Source organism: Strix aluco, chromosome 28, assembly GCF_031877795.1.
Source record: "Strix aluco isolate bStrAlu1 chromosome 28, bStrAlu1.hap1, whole genome shotgun sequence".
In the NCBI taxonomy this organism is placed as follows: Eukaryota; Metazoa; Chordata; class Aves; order Strigiformes; family Strigidae; genus Strix; species Strix aluco.
This window is the reverse complement of record NC_133958.1, coordinates 2,441,722-2,460,322: the sequence shown is the minus strand read 5'-3', so window position 1 is coordinate 2,460,322 and position 18,601 is coordinate 2,441,722. Positions and strand designations below refer to the sequence as shown.

Genomic DNA, 18,601 nt, shown 5'->3' with positions numbered 1-18,601 from the left:
ACACCCTCAGGGCTTGCCCACGCTGGCTTTGGGCTGCTCCGCACCGCTGAGGTGGAAGGTTGGGAGGGGGTTAACCATCTTCATGGCCAAATAACCCTGCAAGGAGGGAGAAAGGGGAGCTTGGGGAGTGATGGGGGGCTTGGCAGGCAGGGAGGGGGGCAGTTGGGGGGCAGCCGTGCCCCACCGTGCTCACCGGGGTGGCGTAGATGAAGGTGAGGAGGAGGCCGAGGAGCAGCAGCAGCGCCAGCGCCAGGCTGAGCCGCCCGCGGTGTTGGTGGCAGAGGCTGTAGCGCAGGCTGCGCAGCGGCGCCTGCACCCACAGGAACGACCACTCCGGGCGCCTGGGGGGGGTGACACCCAGCTCAGAGACACCCCTGTGTGTCCCCCGCACCCCATTCCCATCCCCTGCTCTCTCCTGGGGACTCACACGGGTGCTGGGAGCGTCGGGTACATGTTGGGATCCTCCCGGCCTTTCCCCACCGGCCGCTCTTCTGCCTCCTTTGCCGTCAGCACCTCCAGGCTCAGCTCCAGCTTGCCCTGGAGTGTGGGGGGGGTGTCCATAATCTGTGTACCCCCTCCCATCATCGCTGCCCCCCACTATCCTGGTGGGGGTGTGTGTGTGTGTCCCTGACCTACCGAGAGGCGCCGCTTGCCGCCCTCCTGCACCGTGCAGGGCCACCACCCCCTCGCCCGTCTCTGCCGGAAAAGGGAGAACCGGGAGGGGACCCGCGTCCCCCGCCAGGGCCAGGGGCTTTGGGGGGGCCGCTGTGGCGTTGGGGTGCAGGCCTGGGGCTGCTGGGCTGGCTGTGGCAGCTTGGTGAGCTCCAGCTCCAGGACACCTGCGGGGAAAAGCCGAAGTGGGGAGGAGCTCCCCATCACCTGGGGGTGCTCCCCATCATGGTTGGGTGCTCCCTGTCACCTGTGAGTGTCCCCCACCCTCCTGGGGGACGTGGGGCAGAGAAAGGGGGGTCTCACCCAAAAAATCATCAGCCGAAAACTTGTCGTTGTCCCACACTTGGAGGATGAGCTTGGGGGGCACCTTCAGCACCGTCTCATCCAGGCTCCAGAAATGCTCCTGCCAGGCGGGGAGGGGGAAAGGGGGGTGTCACGCTCATCCCCTGGGTGTGTCCCCCCCAGCACCCCCCCCCCCCCCCGCCCCGGGGTCCCCCCTCACCTTCCGGGGCAGGACGCAGAGCTGCTCGGCCGCCAGGTACTCGAAGGAGAAGACGAAACGCCAGTTGAAGGCCCCGTCCCCCTGCAGCGAGCGGTAATGCACGTCCGTCCTCTGCTTCTGCTCCTCCAGCCCGTCCAGCCACCTGCCGTGCCACCCGCGGGGAGGGGACACTGTCACCCTGGTCCCCAGCCCCGCTGTCACCTCCTGGAGAGGTGGGGGGGGACACACAGGGGTGGCTTTGGCTCACCCGGTGACATAGATGTCACTCATCTGCTGCCCCAGCATGTTGGTGTCCCCCAGGTCCACGTCCTGCGTGTTCCAGACCACGCAGCGCAGCTCGTACCTCAAGGAGGGGGGGGACACGGGGACAAGGATGTGTCACCTTCTCCCCTCAGGGATGTCCCCGTCCGACCCACCACCCCCCAGGGGCCTGGCTGGGTGCTCACCTCTGGGGCTTGCGGGGGCTGATGTCGACGGGGGGCCCGGGGGGCCCGAGGCTGGCGGGGAAAATGTCCACCCACATCTGCACCTTGCCCTGCGTGGGGAGGGGGGAGCTGGAACCGGCACCCCTCGGTCCCTGCGCCACTGTCCCCTGTTCCAGGGTGTCCCCATCACGCCCCCCTGCCCCCAGCATCCCCCCTTGCCCTGGGGTCCCTGTTACCGCGAGGTCCCCAAGCCCTAGAATCCCTTCATGCCCCACGGTCCCTGTCACCCCAGGGTCCCTCCCTGGCTGTGACCTCGTCACCCTGCTGTCCCCATCACCCCAGGGTCCCTGTTGAGTCTCCATCAGACCCCTGGGGTCCCTGTGTCATCCCCCCCCCCCACCCCGGCATCTGTCCTTGTCACCCCAGCATCCCTCTCTTGCCCTGGGGTCCCCATCACTGAGGTCCCCATTGCCCCCTTGGCATCCCCCCACCCCATCACCCCCCCAGCATCCCCCCCTGCTCTGGAGTCCCTGTCACCCCAAGGTCCCCATCATCCCCCTGGCATCCCCTATATCCCGGGGTCCCTATCAGCCTGGGGTCCATCCCTGGCCATGTCCCTGTCACCCCAGCGTCCCCAAGCCCTAACACCCCTTCATGCTCCACGGTCCCCATCACCTCAGGGTCCCTCCCTGGCCATGTCCCTGTTACCCCACTGTCGCCGTCACCCCAGGGTCCCTGTGGAGTCTCCATCACCCCCACCCCCAGCATCCCTCCCTGCCCTGGGGTCCCCATCACCCACTTCTGGGGTCCCTGTCACCCTAAGGTCCCCAACATCCCCCTGGCATCCCCTATATCCTGGGGTCCCCAGCACCCTGGGGTCCATCCCTGGCCATGTCCCCGTCACCCCAGGGTTTCCATCACCCTCTCCCTGTCCTCATCGCCCGCCCTCACCCCAGGGTGCCCCGTCCCCACCTGCTCCAGCCCAGGCTGGGTGCTGTTATACAGGGTGCGGGTCTCGAGGTGCTCGGGGACGAGGTGACAGGCGTGGAGCACGTGCAGGGCCAAGCGCTCGCGGGGTGCCCCGGCGTGCTGGTGGGTGGGGGGGCTGCGCTCTGCAAGGCCGAACAGTCACACCTGCGGGACAGGATCTGACACCCCCCCACACCCCTGCGCCCCCACCCAGACCCCCACCCACCGAAGTGGCTGAGGAAGAAGACTTGGTCCCCGAAGATGACGGCGGTGTCCTCGGCGCTGAACTCGGGTGCTGGCAGCCCCCGCGTGCGGGCAAAGTGCTCCAGGGCCCGGCTAGGGGAGAGCTGGTCCCTCCAGCACCCGGGGCCGGTGCTGCGGGGCCAGTGGGTGGGCTGGGGGGCTGCGGCGTCCCCCCTCCTGGGTGTCCCCATCGCCACCATCTCCCTGTGCCCTTTGCTGTGCCCAACCTGTAGCCACCTCGCTGTGCCCACCCCATCCTCGGCTTCTTGTGCCCACCCTGTCTCCATCCCGCTGTGCCACCCTGTCCCCACCCCGTGCCCACCTTGTCGCTGTCCCCACCCCCATGTCCCCACCTGTCCCTCTGTGCCTACCCCATCCTAATCTGCCCGTGCCCACCCTGTCCCCATCTCTGTGCCCACCCCATCTCCCTGTGCCCGTCCCTGTCCCCAGCCGCTCCCTCACCATCTCCTTGTGCCCCTCCCATGTCCCCACCTCACCCCAATCACCCTGTGCCCGCCCTCGTGCCCACCCCATCCCCATCTCCCTGTGCCCACCCCTGTGCCCTCCCCCTCCCCATCCCCTTATGCCCATCCCCATCCGCTTGTGCCCACTCCTAGCCCCATCCCTCTATGTCCACCCCTGTGCCCTCTCCCTCCCCATCCCCCTGTCCCTGTCCCCCTGTGCCCACCCCTGTGCCCTCTCCCTCCCCATCCCCCTGTCCCCGTCCCCCCTGTGCCCACCCCTGTGCTCTCTCCCTCCCCACCACCTTGTCTCCACCCCGCTGTGGCCATCCCCATGCCCATCCCTGTCCCCATCCTGTCCCCACCCCCCTGTGCCCACTCCCATGCCCACTCCTGTCCCCATCCTGTCCCCATCCCCCTGTGCCCATCCCCATGCCCACTCCTGGCCTCAGGCCCGTGCACCCACTGCCCCCACCCCCCTGGTGCACCCCCCCCAGGGGCACCCACGTGCGGTAGAGGGCAGGCAGCCCGCAGTGGGCGCGGAAGCGGGAGAGCAGGCGGCTCTCCAGGTCGATGGTGGTGGTGCCGATGTCCTGGTCGGGTGGCAGCAGGTCGTAGTCCAGCAGTGAGACCCGCAGGTCCTTCTCCAGTGGGATGGTGGCCGTCATCTCGAACAGCCTGACAGCGGGGGTGACATCAGCCCCGGGGACACACCGGCGTGGGGGCTGGCACCCGCTGGCACGGGGAGTGGGGACCCATGGGCATGGGGACCTGTTGGTGTGGGGATTTGGTGGCACGAGGACCTGGTGGCACGGGGACCCACTGGCATGGGGAAACAGGGCATCTGGTGGCACGGGGACCCTCCAGCATGGGAATGGGGACATGGTGGCACGGGGACCCTCCAGCATGGGGACCTGGTGGCACAGGGAATGGGGACCTGGTGGCATGGGGACCTGCAGATGTTGGGAATGGGGCATCTGGTGGCACAGGGACCTGCTGTTGTGGGGAAGGGTGGCGTAGGGACCCTCAGCACAGGGAATGGGGACCTGCTGGCATGGGGACGTGCTGGCAGAGGAATTGGGGACCTGGAGGCTCAGGAACCTTCTGGCGTGGGGCACTGGGACCTGAAATCATGGGGATGTGGTGGCACGGGGACTTGCCAGCATGGGGAATGGGGACCTGGTGGCATGAGGATTCAGTGGTGTGGTGACCCAGTGCAGTGGGGACCTGGTGGCACAGGGACAGGTTGGCACAGGGACATGCTGACATGGGGAATGGGGCCCCACCAGCCCCCCTGGGCACCTCCTCTCAGTGCCAGGCCCCCCCAGCCTGGTGCCACCCAAGGGTGACAGTGCCACCAGGGCCCCTGCCCTGGCCATACCTGCCAAAAACAGGCTCCAGGGTGTTGGGCACATACTGGTCCCGCTGGCCCAGCGTCTTTGTCCCCAGCGAGACGCGGATGTAGGGGTCACACTGGCAGCAGGGAGGGGACTGTCAGGGTGGCACAGGGTGGGGAGAGGACAGGGGAGCCCTGCCCAGCACCCATGGGTGGCCTTACCAGCCCGTTCCTGTCGCGGGGGGGCAGGTCGAAGGCCCGGACGACGTAAACCCGCACCAGGCACTTTTGGGGTTGGCTGGGGGGCAGCTCCTGGAAGTGGCGCGGTGGCGGGGGCACCCGGGGGTCCTCGGGCAGGGGGTAGATACAGAAAAGCCCCTGCGAGAGCCGCCCGGCCGTGCACCCTGAGGTGCCTCTGCCCCAGCTCGGGGGTCCCATGGGGGCTCTCACCCACCTTGAACTCGCCCACTGGCACAGGGTCCTCCCCTGCCGCGGGGTGACCCCCTGGCTGGTAGAGAGGGAAGGTCTGGCAGAAATCCTGCAGCCCCTCGAATTCGGGCACCGCCTCCAGCTCACAGCTGTAGATCTGGGGAGTGGTTCCTGTCCTCACCCTTGTCCCCATTCCCGTCCCTCTTCCTGTACCCATCTCCATCTTGGTCCTTCTCCCCATCCCATCCCTGTCCCTTTCTTCATCCTTGTCCCCATCCCATCCCCTTCTCCATCCCTGTCCCTGTCCCCAGCCTGTTCCCCTCCCAATCTCCATCCCTGACCTTGTCCCCATCCCACTTCCATCCCTGTCCTGTCCCAGTCTCCACCTCAACTCCATCACTGTCCCTGTCCCCATCCCTGACCTCAACCCTATCCCCATCTGTATCCTTGTCCCCAACCACCCCTGTCCCAATCCCCTGCTTCATTCTTGTCCCCATCCCATCTCCATCCCTGTTCCTGTCCCTATCCCCATCCTTGTCCCCTGCTCCAGGTCCCAGGTTCTCCTCACCTTCAGCCTGTCCCTGTTGGTCCCCCGACGGCTCTTGGCCTTGTCCCCCATGGCCGTGTAGAATTTGCTCCACCAGTCATCGTCACCCTCATCTTCATCCTCCTCCTCCTCTTTCTCGGCAGCCTAGTGGGGAGCAGGGTGAGGTGGGGATGGGTGGCACGGGTGGCCCCGGTGGCCCCGTTCCTGTGCCTACCTTGCCCGTAGCCCCCTTCTCGACGGTGATCCTGGGCAGTATCTGCAGGGAGAAAAGGGGGAGTAGTGACTCGGGGAAACGGAGGCACGGGGCCGGGAAGCCCGGTGTCCGGCAGGGCCGAGGGTGCCGGGAGCGGAGGGCCTGGGGGACTCACCTGAGCTATCCTGCCCCAGGGAGTGGCTGCGGGGGGAGAGGGGCAAATAAACCATCCCGGAGGTGGGCAGTGTGGGGCAGGGATGGGCAGGGATGGGTAGGGATGGGGCAGGGAGTGCCAGGGATGCAGCAGGGATGGGCAGGGACAGGCAGGGATGGGGCAGGGATGAGGCAGGGATGGGGCAGTGACAGGCAGGGATGGGGCAGGGTGTGCCAAGGATGGGCAGGGATGGGCAGGGGGTGCCAGGGATGGGGCAGGGACAGGCAGGGATGGGGCAGGGGGTGGCAGGGATGGGCAGGATTGGGCAGGGATGGGGCAGGGGGTGCCAAGGATGGGCAGGGATGGGCAGGGATGGGGCAGGCGGTGCCAGGGATGGGGCAGGGATGCGAAGGGACAGGCAGGGATGGGGCAGGGAGTGCCAAGGATGGGCGGGGATGGGGCAGGGGGTGCCAGGGATGAGGCAGGGATGGGAAGGGTCAGGCAGGGGGGTGCCAGGGATGGGGGTGGGATGAAGGCAGGGATGGGGCAGGGGATCCCAGGGATGGGGCAGGGGGTACCTGGACTGGCCGGGGCTGTACTGGAGCCAGGCAGGGGGGGTCTGGGGCTGTGGGGCTGCCCCTGGCCGTGGGGCTGGCAGCAGTACTGCCCCAGCCCCCGCACGCAGGCCTGCCCCACCTCGGGCCGGTACCCGAAATCCCGCGTGTCCAGCACCCGCAGCCGGATGGGGGGCATGTACTCCTCCTCCGCCGGCAAGTGCTGGGGCCGAGCCACGCCGTCACCCCGGGGTGCCAGCAGCAGCACCCAGGGGTGGGGTTCTCCCCCTCCCAACCACCCCCCCATCCTCACCAGCAGCAGCAGGAAGGCGTTGATGGGGAAATTGGGGTTGGTGGCGAGGTCGGGGATGGTGGGGGTCCGCAGGGTCTGGCCCCCACACTGCACCTCCAGCCTGGGCGCCCGCACGCCGCCGCGCAGCCCCCGCAGCCCCCACGCCAGCACCTGGAGGGGGACACCCAGCAGCTGTCACCCCCCCTGGGGTCCCCTGAGTGCCCAGGGGTCACCTCGAGTCACCTGGTGGGACGCTGAAGGTGACTGTCCCCATCCTTGACCCTGTCCCCATCTCCATCCCCACCCTGTCCTCATCTTGTCTTTGTCCCTCTGGGCCTGTCCTCGTCTTCATCCCTGTCCTTGTCCCTGTCCTGTCTCCATCCCCTTCTTCATCCCTGTCCTTGTCCCCAGCCTGGTCCCCTCCCAGTCTCCATCTCGGACCTCATCCCCATCCCACCTTCATCCCTGTTCCCATCCCTGTCCCCATCCTGTCCCCATCCCATCTTCATCCCTGTCCCCATCCCATTACTGTCCCTGTCCCCATCCTGTCCCCAACCCTGTCCCCATCCCATCTTCATCCCTGTCCCCATCCCATTACTGTCCCTGTCCCCATCCTGTCCCCAACCCTGTCCCCATCCCATCTTCATCCCTGTCCCCATCTTTGTCCCCATCCCATCCCTGTCCCTGTCCCCAGCCTGTTCCCATCCCAGACCTTGTCCCTCCTGTCTTCATCCCTGTTCCCATCCCTGTCCTTGTCCCCATCCCACTCCCTTCTTCATCCCTGTCCCTGTCCCCAGCCTGTTTCCCTCCCTCTCCCCACCCCTGTCCCCACCCAGGGTCCCCCGGGTGTCACCTCCAGTGCCACCAGCCGCAGGAGTGGCCGGATTCCCAGGGGGACACTGAAGACCCCCTGCCTCCACGGCGGGGTGCTGACCTTCACCAGGGACCCATCCTGCCGGGGGGGACACACACAATGATGATGGGACCCCATCACCTGGGTGCTCCCCATGCCACACTCCCCCCCCCAAGCCCCTCACCTCAGCATCGTGCAGCAGCTCAAAGGCAGCCAGCAGCTCCCCAGCTGCCTCCCCTGGCCCCCCCAGTGGGTAATGCCGAAGCCGGGGGGGCTGCCGGTGCCCCACATCCAGCCAAACATCTGGGGTGCACACGCTCCTCCCCAGGAAAGCTCCAGCACCCTGCAAGGCATCACTTGGGCATGGGTGCTCCCCCCACCCAGGGGTGCCCCTCACCCATGGGTGCCGTACCCCTCCATCCTGGTCGAAGATCTCCACCACCACGGCGGGGGGCTCATCCCGGACACCCCGGGGGTCCCCGTACAGCAGCACCCGGTGAAAAAGCAACGTCTGGTCCCAGAGAGGGTCCAGGGTGCCGGGTAGCACCCGGGTGCTCTGGCTGACGTGCACGAAGGAGACGTGGGCGACGGGGTCTGGGGGACAGTGACACCCTCAGCACCCTGGGTTGCCCACCGGGGTGGGGAGGGGTGTGCTGGGGGCCGGGGGGGGTCCCACCTGCAGTGGCCTTGGTGCTGCGGGGTGTCAGCTCCAGCGCCTGGAAGATGTAACAGCGGAGCTGGAAGAAGTTGGGTCCTGCAGGAGAGGCAGGGGCTGGTGGGGGGGCCTGGTCCACGCCCCGACCTGTCCCGGTCCCCCTCCCCGTGTCCCCCGGGGCTCACGTTGGAAGGTGCAGAGGATGAGGGGCACAGGCTGCTGGAGGGGGGTCTGGGATGAGCCCCACCGCTCTGTCACAGCCGCCTCGTCCTTCTCGGCCGGGTCCTCTGTGCCCTGCGGCGGGACGGGACGTGGGGTGGGGGGGTCACAGAATCCCAGAATCACTCAGGTTGGAGAAGACCCTCGGGATCATCGAGTCCAACCCTCAGCCCGACTCTACAAAGTTCTCCCCTACCCCACATCCCCCCACAGCTCATCCAAACGGCCCTTAAACACCCCCAGGGGTGGGGACTCCACCCCCTCCCTGGGCAGCCTATTCCACTCTCTGACCACTCTGGCGGGGAAACATTTTTCCCTCCTGTCCAGTCTGACCCTCCCCTGTTGCAGTTTAAAGCCGTTCCCTCTCGTTCTGTCACTAATTCCCTGGGAGCAGAGACCAGCACCAACCTCTCCACAACGTCCTTTCAGGGAGCTGCAGAGAGTGATGAGGTCTCCCCTCCCCTTCTCCTCCTCACACTGAACAGTCCCAGCTCCTTCAGTCGCTCCTCACAGGATTTATTCTCCAGGCCCTTCCCCAGCCTCGTTGCCCTCCTCTGCCCTCGCTCCCTTTGTCCCCCTGTCCCCCAGCCCTGCGTCCTGCTGTCCCATGTCCTACTGCCCCAGCAGCGCTCCATCCCCCCAGCCCTCCCTCCAGCCCCCTTTACCCCGGGACCGCCCCCCCCCCGTGCCCCCCCCAGCCCCCCCTTTCCTACCACGGAGCCCTCCAGGAGGAAGAAGGGTGCCACGGGTGGGGGCTGCGTGGGCACCATGCGCCGGTGCCAGCAGCGTCGCCGGCACATGTCACCCGCCCGGGGCTGGAGGTGGAAGCGGGACCCCCAGAGGGACCCGTACTCCCAGGCCTCGGCCCCCGCCGCTGCCTCGGGGCTGTGCTGTGGGGACACGGGGACACAGGGGACAGCGCGGCATGGTACAAGGGCACGGACAGGGCTGCTCACAGCAGGGCACTGGTGGGCCGAGGCCTGTCCCTGCCACCCCTGTCCCTGCCACCCCCCATTCCTGCCACCCCCATCCCTGCCACTGCTGTCCCAGCCACCCTCTCCTGCCACCCCAACCCTGCCACCCCATCTTGTCACCCCCATCTTGTCACCCCACCTCTGCCACCCCATCCCTGCCACCCCCATCTTGTCACCCCCATCTTGCCACCCCATCCCTGCCACCCCAACCCTGCCACCCCCATCTTGTCACCCCCATCTTGTCACCCCATCCCTGCCACCACCGTCCCCACCACCCCATCCCTGCCACCCCAACCCTGCCACCCCACCCATGTCACCCCATCCCTGCCACCCCATTCTGCCACCCCAAACCCCGCCACCCCCACCCTGCCACCCCCCTCCCCGCCCCCCCATCCCCGTCCCCACCACCCTGACCAGCTGGAGGAAGGCGGCCACATCCTGCTCCCGTCCCTGGGCGCCGGGGTCCCTGCGGCGGGTGCGCAGCCAGCGCCGGCGCCGGTGCGTGTGATACGTCTTCTCGGTGGCGTGCCACGCCGGCGGGGGGCTACCGGGGGCCACGCTCACCCCGTACTCCCAACCTGCGGCACCCAGGTGTCCTCACCACTGCCAGCACCCACCTGGGGGTGCTCAGCGGGGACCCCCACTCACCAGCCTCATCCACGGCCCCCGTCACATCCACCCGCCAGCCGTCGGTGACGTGCCACCCTTGGGGACACGCCACCTCCTCCTTGGGTGGCACCGCTGCCCCGCTCTGCAAAACCAGGCGTGAGCTGAGCCCTGACGCGCTCATGTCACACACACACCCCCCGCCCCACCCCGGTGCCCCCCACGCTCACAGCATCGGTGCTGGCCACGGTGGCGGGTCCCCAGTCGCCGCTGAGCCGCCGGCTCTCGTTCTCGTAGACGTCCTCCAGCACCTCGCCCATGTTGGTCTCCGTGTCCAGCAGCAGCCTGGGGACAAAGGGACCATGGTGGCATCACCCTCCCCGAGGTCCCCAGGGTGTCAGCACCCATCCCACGGGCCTCACCGCCGCTGGGGCTCCACGGTCCAGGGTCCATCCCAGCGCCAGCCCTTGGGGGGCCGAATCCTGTGGCGGGGGAGCCCCGCTTTGCCGGCGCTGTCGGAGAAACCGGGGCACCCCAGGAGCCCCCGGGGACCCCACTTGCCCAACAGCTTGGTCTGGTTTTCGTACTGGGACACACACACAGATGTTGAGGGGGGCTGTGGGGGCACCCTGGGGTGGCCCCCCCCTCGCCCCCAGGGCTCACCATCTCGGCGTAGACGCGCAGGGTGCCCTCGAGGTGCCGTGGCAGGTCCCCGCTGTCGGCCACGCGCCCCAGCCACAGCCGGAGCCGCAGCTGGGCACGGGTGTCCCCAGAGCCCTGCGCCCAGCAGAGTGGGGGGGACATTGGGGGGGACGTGGGGCAGACATGCAGAAGGTCCAGGAGGGTCATGGAGGGGACACAGAGGGGACACAGGGGATATAGAGGGGACATGGGGGACACAAAGGGGACATAGGGGAGATGGGGGGGGATATAGAGGGGTCATGGGGTACATGGAGGGGACAGAGGGGACAAGGAGGGGATGGGGAGGGGACAGGGAGGGGACACGGGATATGGAGGGGACGTGGGGGACACAAAGGGGACACAGGGGGGATGTGGGGGGATATAGAGGGGACATGGGGGACACAAAGGGGACACAGGGGGAATGTGGGGGGATATAGAGGGGACATGGGGGACACAAAGGGGACACAGAGGGGACATGGAGGGGATGGGGAGGGGACAGGGAGGGGACATGGGACATGAAGGGGACAGGGGGGATACAAAGGGGACATAGGGGGGATGTGGGGGGATATAGAAGGGACATGGGGGAACATGGAGGGGATGTGGAGGGGACATGGTGGGGACATGGAGGGGACATGGAGGAGATATAGAGGGGACATGGAGGGGACATGGAGGGGACGAGGAGGGGACATGGAGGAGACATGGAGGGGACACAGAGGGGACATGGAAGAGACAGAGACGGGACATGGGGGACACAAAGGGGACATGGAGGGGATGTGGAGGGGACACAGAGCAGACATGGAGGAGATATAGAGGGGACATGGGGGAACATGGAGGGGACAGGGAGGGGACACAGAGGGGACATGGAGGGGATGTGGAGGGGACACAAAGGGGACATGGAGGAGTTACAGAGGGGACACTGAGGGGACATGGAGGGGACGCAGGGGATGTGGAGGGGACATGGGGGGATGTGAAGGATTCATGGATGGGACACAGAGGAGGTGGAGGGGACACTGAGGGGACATGGAGGGGACACGGGGTGCCTACCACCAGGAAGAGGGTCTGGATCCGGCCGCAGAACCTGCCGCAGGCACCGGGGCCGCGCCGGGAGAACATGATGTCGGCCGCGGGGACACGGGCACAGGCCACCCGCCGCTCGCCCCGCAGCAGCCACAGCAGCACGTCGGGGACCCCGGCCTGTGGCTGCGGGGACAGAGAGCCAGAGCGGCGGGCTGAGACCGGCCACAACTCATCACAGCGATGCCCCCACACTCCCCCCCCTCCCAGCCCCGGCCCCCACCTCGACAGCCAGGGCGGCCACACGTCCCAGCCAGCCCTCGGCCACCGGCAGCAACGTGTCCCAACCGGCTTTCGGTGGCGTCGCCGCCGCCGCCGCCACGCGCCGCAGGAGGTGAAGTCGGGCGGCGCGGAGGTGGGCGTCCAGCGGGGTGGGGGTGGGCTGCGCCTCCAGCTGCGGCAGCGTCCGCCTGCAAACAGCCCCCCCAAAATGCCCCAGTTCCCCCCCCCCCCCAGGTCGCCCTCTTTTCCTCCCAAAATGCTTTGTTCCCCCCTAAATGCCCCATTTCCCCCCCAAAATACTTTCCCCCACAAAATATTTCCCCCCCCAAGTCCTGTTGCCCCAACAAATGTCCCATTTTGCCCCCAATTGTCCCATTTCCCCCCAAATATCCCAATGTCCTCTAAAATTCCTCTTTTCCCCCCAATTTTCCCATTTTCACCCCCAAATACCCCATTTCCCCCCCAAAACCCCATTTCCCCCCAATTACTCTGTTTCCCCCCCCATTGCCCCCATTTCCCCCAGATGCCTCATTCCACCACGCCAAATACCCCATTTTCTCTTCAATTGTCCTATTTTCACCCCAAATATCCCACTGGCCTCTAAAATTCCTCCTTTTCCCCCCAAATACCCCATTTCCCCCCAAAACCCCATTTTCCCCCCAATTACTCTGTTTCCCCCCCCATTGCCCCCATTTCCCCCAGATGCCTCATTCCACCACGCCAAATACCCCATTTTCCCTTCAATTGTCCCATTTTCACCCCAAATATCCCACTGGCCTCTAAAATTCCTCCTTTTCCCCCCAAATGCCCCATTTCCCCCCCAAATACCCCATTTCCCCCCCAAATACCCCATTCCCCCCCCCCCAAACACTACTCGGCAGGCCCAGGGGTGCCCCCCAGCATCCCACCACCCACCGCTTTGCGACACCCACGACCCCCCCACCCCGGGGACCACCCGCTCACCTGCAGTCCTGTGCCAGCTGGCGCAGCAGCCTCCTGCCGATGTCCCCTCCAGTGTCCCCACGGGCGCCCCGCAGCTCCTCCACGTTCCTCTCCTGCAAAAAAAACCCCATCCCCAAACCATCCCAACCCAGAGAAGGGGGTGTCACATCCCACCCCACCCCGCCGTCACCCATGGGTGCTCACCAACCGCTGGCACATGGCACGCAGGAGGTTTAGGGCGTCCCAACGGTGACCGGCGTCCTCCCAGGACGAGGTGACAGCGGCCACCGGCTTGTCACCGTACCACGGCAGGTAGTGATAGCGGTTGCCTGGATCCAGAGGGCACTCAGCACCCCATGGGACACCCCTTTCTCTGTGCGTGTCCCCCCTCTCCCCAGCATCCTGCTCACCATCGAAGAGGGGACAACCGTGTGGGGTGACAGAGGCGGCTGGTTTGCAGGTGACATTGCCTGTGTCCCCGTAATTGCCAACACTGAGCTCGAAGCGCAGGAGCTCGGGGCCAGCTGGCACCATGGTGGCCGAATAAAAAACCCCGCACAGGCCGAAGCGGCGGCGGGGCAAGTGGCACTGTGGCAAAAAAAAAAAAATAAATAGGCTAAAATACCCCCAAAATGGCACTTAAAAAAAAAACCCAAACAAAAAAAGACCCCAGGGGGTGGCATCACACCATCTCCCTGTGTCCCCCCACCTGCACCCGTGTGACGTCCTCGGGGGCGATGGTGTCTTGCTGGCGCCCATCCGGGGTCCCCATGTGGGTGCTGAGCTCCAGCAGCACCCGGCCCCGATAAGCCACCCCAGTGTCCTGTAAAATAAGGTGGGGGGAGTGGCTGGCTGTGTGTGTGTCCCCCCCCCCAAAACTGGGTGCTGTCCCCACCCTGCCACCACTCACGGTGCTGGGTGTCCTGGCAGGATACGGCCGGGGACTGTAGAAGGGGAGGAAGCTGGGTCCGAAGCAGGGTAAGAAGCCGGGGGTCCCCTCTGGGAGAAAAAGAGGGGGTTCAGTGGGGGAAGGGAGGGGCTCACTGGGAGAAGGAGGGGGGTCTGGGTGCTGGAGACCCCCCACCCATGGGTGGACCCCACTCACCCTCAAGCTCAGCACCAGCGGAGGAGATTTGGGAGAGGTGGAGAGTGGCTGTGCCCAGGACCTTGCTGCTGCGGGACCTATGGGTGGGCAGTGAAAGGGATGGGGGGGGTCCCTCCAAAATAGGGGGTCCCCAAAACCCCGGGGGGGGCCCCAAAACTGGGGGGGGGCCCAAAAACCTGGGGGATGTCACCCACTTACCCACTGAGGATGGCCAGCTGGATCTCATCACAGATGGGGGGCAGCTGTGGAGAGAAAAAAAACGGGGGGGGGTGGGTGTTGGAATGGGGGTGCCCCCCCTTTTTGGGGGTACCCCTGCTTTGGGGGGTGTGCTGGGGCTGGAGCGGGGGGCACCTCACCCTCAGGGGGAAGAAGAAGACCTCGTTCCATGCCGGGTTGGCGTCGGGGGGCATCACCCGGGTGCAGAGCTGCAGCGGGCAGAGCTGTGAGCCCCCCACTCAAGATCGGGGCCCCCCCCACCCCACACCTTCCCCCCGCCCCCCCCCCCCCCCAGCACCCACCGTCCTGCCGGCAAAGCTGACCCTCACCGCCGCCGCCACGAAGCCCCTCTTGCCACCCGGTAACACTGAGGGGAAGCATTGCCGAGCCGGCTCTGCTGCGCCGGGGACAGGGAGAGGTGGGTAAATGGGGAGGGGGGGGGGTGTGTGTCCCCCAAATTCACACCCCATAACCCCCCCAAAACCCCTCCCCGCTGCCCACCCTGCGGCAGGTCCTCGGCGCAGTAGACGCGGAGCTGGAGCGTGGCGGCACACGGCAGCGGCTGCAGCAGGTTGGCCTCGACATCCTCGTTTGCCGGCGGCTCCTCCCGCTCCTTTGGGGGGGTGTGAAAAAATGGGGACACACCCCCCCCCCCCCCGTTCCAAGGGGATTTTTTTTTTTTTGGGGGGGTGCTGGGGAGGATGAGGGGGGACTCACCTGCACCGGCTCGCCGGCGCGGAGGACAGCCAGGCTGACGCGGAGGTACCCCCGGGAGCCGGCGTCGGGGCCATGGGGGTGCTGCAGGCTCAGCCACTTCCAGCTCAAGCTGCGTCCTGGCAGGGTGGGAGACGCCGGTGTCACCCCGATGTCACCCCAGTGTCACCACGGTGTCACCCCAACCCTCTGGCCTACCTGGCGCGCGGCAGACGGTGCCGACGTCCAGCTGTGGGGATGACAAAGGGGGTGAGAGCGGCCGAACCGCGGCGTGACGCCGCGTCCCCGAGCCACCACCCTCACCTGGAAGACGCCGATGGTGGCTTTGGCGCGGGTGGCCCGTGAGTCCAGCACCTGTGACAGGATGGGGACACGGCATCAGCGGCCACCCCGCTGTCCTCGTCCCCACCAATGCCACCGATCTGCCCCCCAACCTGGATGTGGATGGGCTCTGCAGCCAACTGGGCGGGCGTCAGGTGGAAATTTTGGCAAAACACCTAGAAAATGGGCAAAAGAGGGTGAGGGCGGGGTGAGGGGACACTGACAGGTCCCCGTGTCCCCTCCCCGGTGTCACCTCATTGTAGTAGGGGTTGTTCCCCACCCGGATCCTGGTCCTGAAGCGGTGCTGGCCGATGAGGACTGTCACCACCGGCTTGATGTCGTTGCCCTGGAGCTGGTGGCCCTCGATGACCCTCACCCGTACCTAGGGGACAGGACGTGACACGGTGGCTGCCAGATGGGATGTCACCCCCCGGTGCCACCGCACCCATGGGTGCCATACCTGGAAATCCTCTTTCCTCCCTGCTGAGGGGTTGTCAGGGTGGTGGGGTGACCCCGGTGACACCATCGGTGGTGGCACCCATCCTCGCAGGGGGACTGTGGTGTCCCCAGCCGTGCCACGGGGGACGTAGGAGCAGCGGAAGGTGACAGTGCACTACAAAAGGATGGGTGGCACCCCAGCCCGTGCCTGGTGGCACCCTGGGGTGCTGCTGGGTGTGTAGGTGGGTGCTCACCCCCGTGGGCTGTCCCTGAGGGTCCAGCAGCGGGACTTGGCTGAGGGCCAGTGGCAGCCTGGGGTTGGCCACCAACCATTCCAGTGACACTGTGGTGGCACCTAGGTCCCTGCAGGGGCAAGGGGACACAGTGAGGGTGGCTGTGCCAGGGGTGGCCCCCCCAGGGTGCTCACCCATGGGTGCTACTCACCCCTGGGGCGCCGGCTGGCCCCAGTGCCGGAGTCTCAGGGTCAGGCTGGCCGTGGGGTGCAGGGGACACGTGCCCAGTGGCCATGCCAGCGTCTGGGGCAAAAGGGAGGTGACAAGGGGTTAGTGGGGTGACCCGAGTGTCCCTGTGCCACTGCGGGCCACCCTGGCGTCACCTCACCTCGTTCCAAGTGGGGCTGCGCTCCTCCGGCACCACCCGGGTGCTCCTAGGGACACCTGAGAAGGGGGTGGGTGACAGGAGAGAAGGTGGTGGCACGTCAGGGTGGGGACATCGGCGTGCAAAGGGATGGCTGGCACCGTCCCCACGCGCGGGGATGGCCAATGCCATCCCCAGGTGTGGCCAGCACCATCCTGTCCCACGAGGATGCCACCATGGCGCACCAGGATGGGCGATGCCATCTCGTCACGCGGCGATGACCGATGCCATCCCGTCCCACCGCGGTGTCCCCCCCCCGCAGCCAGCCGTACCTCTGAAGCGGGCAGACACGTGCACGCCGGGCCCGGAGCCGGTGGCCCCGGGGATGTGGGCGCTGGCCACCAGCACCCGTAGCATGGCTGTGTCCGCAAGGCCACTGTGCCACGGAGATTTGTCACCGAGGTGCTGTCACCATGGCGCAGGGACACGTTCCAGAATGGCACCGTTGGGGCAATGGGGCAGGGACACTGCTGTTGGCTCTGCTCGGTGGGTGCCACCATGTCCCCAGGTACCTATGACCTCATGTCCCTGTGTCACTGTGTGTCCATGTCTGTGAGCACCTGGGTCACGCTGTCCCTGTGTCCCCATGCCCATGTGTCCCCATGTCCCTGTGTCACTGCATCCCTGTGTCACTGCATCCCCATATCCGTGTGTCCCTGTGTCCCCATGTCACTGCATCCCCATATCCATGTGTCCCCATGTCCCTGTGTCACTGCATCCCTGTGTCCCCATGTCACTACATCCCCATATCCATGCGTCCCCATGTCCATGTGTCCCCATGTCCCCATGTCACTACATCCCCACATCCGTGTGTCCCCATGTCCACGTGTCCCCATGTCCCCATGTCACTGCATCCCTGTGTCCCCATGTCACTACATCCCCATATCCATGTGTCCCCATGTCCCTGTATCCATGAGTCCCCATGTCCCCACATCTCCGCATCCCCATATTCGTGTGTCCCTATGTCCATATGTCCCCATGTCACCGCATCCCCATATCCATGTGTCCCCATGTCCCCGTGTCACTGCATCCCTGTGCCCCTGTGTCACTGCATCCCCATATCCGTGTGTCCCCATGTCCATGTGTCCCCATGTCACTGTGTCACTGCATCCTCCTATCCGTGTGCCCCGTGTCTGTATGTCCCCATGTCCCCATGTCACTGCATCCCTGTGCCCCTGTGTCACCGCATCCCCATATGCATGTGTCCCCATGTCCCCAAGTCACTGCATCCCTGTGTCACTGCATCCTCCTATCCGTGTGTCCCCGTGTCTGTATGTCCCCATGTCCCCATGTCACTGCGTCCCTGTGCCCCTGTGCCACTGCATCCCCATATGCATGTGTCCCCATATCCGTGTGTCCCCATGTCCCCGTGTCACTGCATCCCTGTGTCACTGCATCCCCATGTCCATGTGTCCCATGTCCCCATGTCACTGCACCCATGTCCCCACGTCACCACATCCCCATATCTGTGTGTCCCCGTGTCCCCATGTCCATGTGTCCTCATGTCACTGCATCCCTGTGTCCCCACGTCACTGCATCCCCACATCCGTGTGTCCCCATGTCCATGTGTCCCATGTCCCCATGTCACTGCATCCCTGTGTCACTGCATCCCCATATCCGTGTGTCCCCATATCCGTGTGTCCCTGTGTCCCCATATCCGTGTGTCCCCATGTCCCCGTGTCACTGCATCCCTGTGTCACTGCATCCCCATATCTGTGTGTCCCCATCTCCCCGTGTCACTGCATCCCTGTCACTGCATCCCCATATCCATGTGTCCCATGTCACTGCACCCATGTCCCCACATCACTGCATCCCCATATCCATGTGTCCCCATGTCCATGTGTCCCATGTCCCCATGTCACTGCATCCCTGTGTCACTGCATCCCCATATCCGTGTGTCCCCATGTCCCCATGTCACTGCATCCCTGTGTCACTGCATCCCCATATCCGTGTGTCCCCATGTCCATGTGCCCCATGTCCCCACGTCACCGCATCCCCATATCTGTGTGTCCCCATGTCCCCGTGTCACTGCATCCCTGTGTCACTACATCCCCATATCCGTGTGTCCCCATGTCCCCATGTCACTGCATCCCTGTGTCACTACATCCCCATATCCGTGTGTCCCCGTGTCCCCATGTCCATGTGTC

At 65.9% G+C, this 18,601-nt stretch overlaps 1 protein-coding gene across 1 annotated transcript; it reads right to left on the bottom strand.

Annotated features, from left to right (window-relative positions):
• Positions 1–6: 6 nt before the first annotated feature.
• FER1L5 (fer-1 like family member 5) lies at positions 7–16,657 on the bottom strand. Its single transcript, XM_074807919.1, has 52 exons — positions 16,606–16,657; positions 16,419–16,474; positions 16,242–16,333; positions 16,052–16,160; positions 15,820–15,972; positions 15,613–15,741; positions 15,473–15,535; positions 15,342–15,392; positions 15,237–15,267; positions 15,042–15,157; positions 14,826–14,937; positions 14,627–14,721; positions 14,465–14,533; positions 14,307–14,350; positions 14,109–14,185; positions 13,914–14,002; positions 13,713–13,826; positions 13,414–13,591; positions 13,208–13,332; positions 13,025–13,116; positions 12,063–12,249; positions 11,672–11,965; positions 10,748–10,861; positions 10,507–10,670; positions 10,294–10,429; positions 10,127–10,229; positions 9,893–10,056; positions 9,218–9,394; positions 8,471–8,579; positions 8,307–8,384; positions 8,028–8,224; positions 7,815–7,973; positions 7,631–7,729; positions 6,799–6,948; positions 6,510–6,708; positions 5,953–5,978; positions 5,799–5,840; positions 5,606–5,728; positions 5,063–5,260; positions 4,831–4,986; positions 4,654–4,745; positions 3,780–3,950; positions 2,795–2,943; positions 2,572–2,711; positions 1,621–1,709; positions 1,422–1,517; positions 1,175–1,316; positions 976–1,075; positions 637–839; positions 428–537; positions 194–341; positions 7–96 (listed from the first exon to the last, which is right to left on the bottom strand). Exons 1-52 carry the CDS (start codon positions 16,655–16,657, stop codon positions 7–9), a joined length of 6,252 nt encoding a protein of 2,083 aa, XP_074664020.1.
• Positions 16,658–18,601: the final 1,944 nt, after the last annotated feature.

What these genes read in the sequence shown, in the direction of transcription:
- FER1L5 (XM_074807919.1), bottom strand. Translation starts at nt 16,657, where the DNA reads ATGGCATCGCCCATCCTGGTGCGCCATGGTGGCATCCTCGTGGGACAG. An exon ending in CGGTTGTCCCCTCTTCGATG is followed by an intron (nt 13,333 to 13,413) that starts GTGAGCAGGATG and finishes CTCTGGATCCAG; the next exon opens with GCAACCGCTATCACTACCTG. An exon ending in TCTGCGTCCTGCCCCGGAAG is followed by an intron (nt 1,076 to 1,174) that starts GTGAGGGGGGAC and finishes CCCGCCTGGCAG; the next exon opens with GAGCATTTCTGGAGCCTGGA.